Raw genomic sequence first — 5,475 nt, 5'->3', positions numbered from 1 at the left:
TGAAAGACAATTTGGCAACTAAGAGCAAATTAGATTTGCTTAATTATGGATTAAGAATCCATAATGGTGGTTAAGAATGAATTAAGAAAAAATCCATGATATGTATCATGGAACTCTCGGCCAATTCATTAAATTTGAAGAAGAATGTTCGGCCATATTTTTCAAGAGAATTGAAAAGGTTTCGGCCAACTCTTTTCTTCCACCGTTGCGCCGCTTCGTCTTCGGATTTTTGAAATTCGGAGGTTACAGTCTCAAAGCACAAATCGCTTGTGATTTCTAGTGCAATCCAAGCGAGGAACATAGCTTTCGATCGTGGACCTAGTTAGGGGATCAAAGCAACAAGCCGTTCGTAGGGATTTACAAGAAGGACTATCTCCGCGTAAAAATCGGAACAGTTTGGAGTCAAGCATTCTAAACACAGAGGTATGATTCTTAAACAACCTATGAATGTTTCTAAACACACGACCCTCAAGAACAAAATTTTAAACTTCCGCTGCGTCTTGGATGCAAGAATACGATGTCCCAACACATAGAATCTCGATGAATCCCTCCGTTGACACCCAAAGGTGATGTGTATCCATAATTTATAGAGTAACGTGTTATACATTTTTGTTTGACTCAACAACACATGCGAAACTAAGTTCGTGACAAAACTGCTGCTTCCCATGAAATGTGTACATACCCTTTAGTCCACAAGCAAAAAACAATAGAGAGAACTATATAAAGAGGTGCTATAATTTTTTTTTTGAAAGAACCCAAATCTTTAGAGCCATTACAAAGCTTGGCATGTACAGAAGTAAACAAGAAGTTCAAGTTCTAAGTACAATTACAGAAAATTAATGCAATGCAAAATGACACAATAAAATTTTACAGACTTCATTTAATATATAATAAATTATATATTTGAAATAATGTTTCTTAATAAATCAATCACTTCTTTGTTTTATTAGTTTGAGAAACCAACTTGAGACACCTCATCACCACACCACACGTCATCTGTAATAAACTGCATCCATGAATCATCTTTATCTTCTTCTTCCTCCATGCATAAGGTGGAAGATGATGCCAATGGGAACTCTGGTGACATTGTTTCAATCTCGGTTGTGATGACGACTCCTTGTGAGTAGTCGAGCAATGGGATATTACTAGGCTGCCCTTGCTGGTCTTCTACCTCAGAACACAAACCATTTTTCTTGAAAACACGACATAAAGCGTATGAGTCCTGCGATAAGAAAAAAATGTTAGAATTACAATTTAACAAAGTGCATTGAGGCCGATCCGGCTAAACAAGTAAATTAATTTAGAAATTTATTTGCCTATATAAAACATATTAAATATTTTTCCTCATCTTGTCTTCCTCTCGTTTTAATTCCCCGGAGGCCTAGGGGTAGGTAAGGTTCGATTACAATCTTTTATCTTTGAGATTGATGGAATAAAAGAAAAAAATGAGCCATAGATATTCTATCAGTCAATAATTGGGGCTGTTAGATATATTTTGATTCACAATTAAAGTGAAAAAGTGGAAAAAAGAAGCATCAGCAGCAGAAATAAGTGAAAAGGTTATCTTATGGTTTCTCTAAAATTGTTTAAAGTACAAAGCGATCTGTATATTTTTCTACTATATTTCATCGAGGATAGAGGAAATATATATATATATATATATAGTTTTAAACAAATTAATCGATCTTATGATTCATATAATGTACAAAATTTCATCACAATAAAAAAAGGGTGACAAAGAATGTTTTATACAGGTATATGTAGAAGAATAAAGTGAAAAGTGACCGACATCTTCTTACAAAATGAAAGTGAAGGGGATGTTGCTGCTTTTAGGTTTTGACGATAGAGTAATAATGTGTGAGTGACACAAAAATAAAATTATTCATTTTATTTAAGAATTTTCTGATTCTTTAGATCTTGGCATAATCACACACACACACATATATATATATATGTGTGATTAAGAATATAGAAAATAGAGACAAAAAATGTATTGATAACATCAGATTCAGTCTTATTGAATGGATTGTACTTTTGTCTCAATATTGAAAGACAAAGTGAAGATAGACTTTGTCACTCAAGAGATTTAATATATACCTATTCAAGAAAAGAATATTGTGTTAGTACTAATTATTTTATCTTATTTCGTTCTTTTATTTATATTATTATTAAATAATTGTCACGTATTATTACAATCATCAAAAACATTTTAAAAGAATATTTAATAATTTTTTTTTTTCATTTTTTTAAAAACATAATTGACAAACTAATTCACTTCTAAATCAAAATAGCTATACGCGATTTATAATGCTTCAAGAAGATAAAGCATGACCATCATGAGAGACAAAAGTTCAAAAGTTTCCATGCATGCAATGCAGTTGTGTTCCACACACATGCATGCACTAATCTGCCCACATATGCATTTATGTGTGTGTTATAGTGTGTGTATATATGTGTGTGTGCGCTATAATGATCAAAGGTAGGTAATAATTAGCCCCATCTTGCTTTTTATCCATACTTTGACATGGAACAAAAAGAGTTGATGAAAAATGGGAAGCGATAAATGTTTTTTACGATAAAAAAAAAATTAAAGACTTCAAAATTGGTGCTTTTGAACTCAAGATGGTGACATCTGCATCGTCAATAGAGTAAAAAAGAGTTTTGAAATATAATTGACCATAATGACAAAGAAATTCAAGGGATTTTTAATCATCGTTGAAAAACATGAATCAGAGAAGAGTGTGGAAGAAATTGTCACATCGAGACAAAACATAAGGATTATTGAAATGGCCTAAATTATTCACTTGTATTTTCTTGGCCTTTACATTCTTGATCGAAACCTCTAATCAAAGCCAGAATATAAGGAAGAGGGACAGAAATTTGTATTTGGTTACTCATAATTAATATTGATTTTTTAAAGAAAACTGTAACCCTTATGATATGACTTATGAGCCATTGTAGATAAACAAATTACAAATTAAATTACTGTCAGCTATATCATTTTATGATGTTCCGAATTTTAAAGTTAAATAGTCATCATGTCGAGCAATACACGTACGGAAATATCTATAAAGCCTATGTATATATATATATATATATCAGGTGGTAACCTGGATGCAGGAAGGAGAGGTGGTGTCATCGAGCCGATACTCGTGCATAACCCAATCGGTTCTTATTCCTTGTGGAGCTCTACCCTTGTAATAAACCAGTGTTTTCTTCATCCCAATGGCTCGATTCTGGCTTATTACCCTCCTGTCTTTCCCAGTAGACTTCCAGTACCCGGCGCGGGTTGCCCTATTCGTTCTGAATCCGTTCGGGTACTTTCGGTCCCTTGGCCCAAAAAAATACCATTCCGGATCCCTACTTGGCAAGAAAGATTTCTCTGCAACAAATTGAACCAAGTATGAATCAAAACTCACAATGCACATTAATGAATCTATATTTTATCCCCGATTTTATCAGCATGCGTGTATCTCGAGCTTAATATAAAACAAAAGATATACACGCTTGAAATAATAATCTAGGGATGGATTCAAGATTTTTATCATTAATTACCTGCTAATTCCCATGGCTCACACTTGTAAAGATCAACTTCAGGGATGATATCGAGTTCGATTTCTTGGCCTTGGATCTTTTTCTTGAGATAATAATTCACAAGCTCTTCATCAGTGGGATGGAACCTGAAACCTGGAGGCAATCCCACTGGAGCCATGGAGATCTATATCGATAAATGCTATATAAATATAATACTATATCTTGCACCGCTACCAGCACCGCCGTGTCTGAATATGTATATATTATCAAATTTTGATGCAACACATTGTATCAATAACTGATGATGAATATATATAAAAGAATTCAAAGTCCCTTGTCTTTGAGTCATTGTTGTTCACTTTTTCTCTTTTGTAGATTCGCAGAAACGTTTCTTGGAAGCCCTTTAATATATATAATGTTCTGAATATTTTATAAATTAATTAAGCTAACTCGACCATATTTGTTTCTTGATCTTTAGTAGCTCTAATTTGTTTAATAATTAATTGTTTATATGGATTTGTGTCATCATTTGCACTGATTCCAATGCTGAGATAAGGGTTTTAAAGCAAGATTTGATGAGATGGTCCAGGTTGGTTGTGCTGTCTATAATCATGATTAAAGTTTTGATTTGGATTAATGAAATGGTCACATTAGTGATAATGTAATTTTCATTAGTCTTCTGTATATAATATTAAATATGATATATCTATTATGTTTTTCAATTTTCTTTTAATTTCCAAAATATTCCTTCCCATAATATTATATTATAATAAAAGTACCCATCTTAAAATATATAAACTCAAAGATAAAATTTGATGCTTGAATTTTTCTCATGAAGATATGTTTTGAAAAATAAATTATATATGTTTCCGCGCGAGTACTTTCTTATGAAACGATAACTCTACGTTATCACAATGTCCCAAAATTCTCTTGATATATTTTTTTCCTTAAAACATGTTATATTTGATTTTATAATTTCATTACATTTTAGTATTTAAATATATGGGGTTATACGGTTTTGTCTATGCTACACCGATATAGTTTACGAACATTTGAATTAAAATTTAAAAAGTAATGATGAACCCCACATGGTTTATTTTATGTGAAATGTTCATATGAACATCTTTTATAATACTACACCCAGAATAACACTATCGATGTAGTATAAACAAAGCCGATTTGTAACATAATGGATTTAAACAAGCGCAATGTACGAACATACATATGCTCATTATTAGTGCTCTTGATTTTACATATGTCCTATTGAGCCCGTAAGTTGGTGATATTGGGACATCGTATTCTCGTACCCAAAGACGCAGTGAAAGTTTAAAATTTTGCATCTCGACATTTAAGACGTTGCTTGGGCGTCAAATCATTCATAGGGTATTTATGAGTTTATACCTGCGCGTGTACAACACTGGACTCCAAAATATTTCAATTTTTAAGCGGATATAGCACTTCTTATAAATCTCTACGAACTGCTCTTCGAACTTGATCGTCTAATTAGGTCCACGATCAAAATCTGTCCTCCTCGCTTAGATTGCACTAGAAGTCACAAGAGATTTGTACGTCGAGACTGTAGCCTCTGAATTTCCAAAATCCGAAGATGGTGCGTTGCGCGTGCGCGGCGTGGAAGCAACAAGGGGAGGGCCGAAATTATTCCTTGTGAATATCAAGGTGGCCGAAACCTTTTAGGAGTAAGGGAGAGTTTTGTGTGCAATTTTTGTATGCAAATATATGTGTTCAAGACTTGTCCCCATATGGTGTATATATAGAGGTTAACTCTTAATCCAATTAGGAGTCCTTCTCCCACAAAGACTGTCCTTGTGGTACTAGGACTCTACATTTTTCATTATTTAAAATTCTTACATTATTATTTATTATATTATGTGTTTGTCAACTATTGACAACACATGATATATATATATATATATATATTTA

General features: G+C 32.8%; 1 protein-coding gene across 1 annotated transcript; it reads right to left on the bottom strand.

Moving 5' to 3' along the window:
* Positions 1 to 727: 727 nt before the first annotated feature.
* LOC142539128 (NAC domain-containing protein 54-like) lies at positions 728 to 3,804 on the bottom strand. The gene is made up of 3 exons (XM_075644407.1): positions 3,556 to 3,804; positions 3,111 to 3,382; positions 728 to 1,222 (listed from the first exon to the last, which is right to left on the bottom strand). Exons 1-3 carry the CDS (start codon positions 3,710 to 3,712, stop codon positions 947 to 949), a joined length of 705 nt encoding a protein of 234 aa, XP_075500522.1. The 5' UTR covers positions 3,713 to 3,804; the 3' UTR covers positions 728 to 946.
* Between the last annotated feature and the right edge of the window lie 1,671 nt (positions 3,805 to 5,475).

Source organism: Primulina tabacum, chromosome 3 (assembly GCF_025594145.1).
Source record: "Primulina tabacum isolate GXHZ01 chromosome 3, ASM2559414v2, whole genome shotgun sequence".
In the NCBI taxonomy this organism is placed as follows: Eukaryota; Viridiplantae; Streptophyta; class Magnoliopsida; order Lamiales; family Gesneriaceae; genus Primulina; species Primulina tabacum.
Note: the sequence above shows the minus strand (reverse complement) of the source record. Positions and strands in the feature narration are given on the sequence as shown.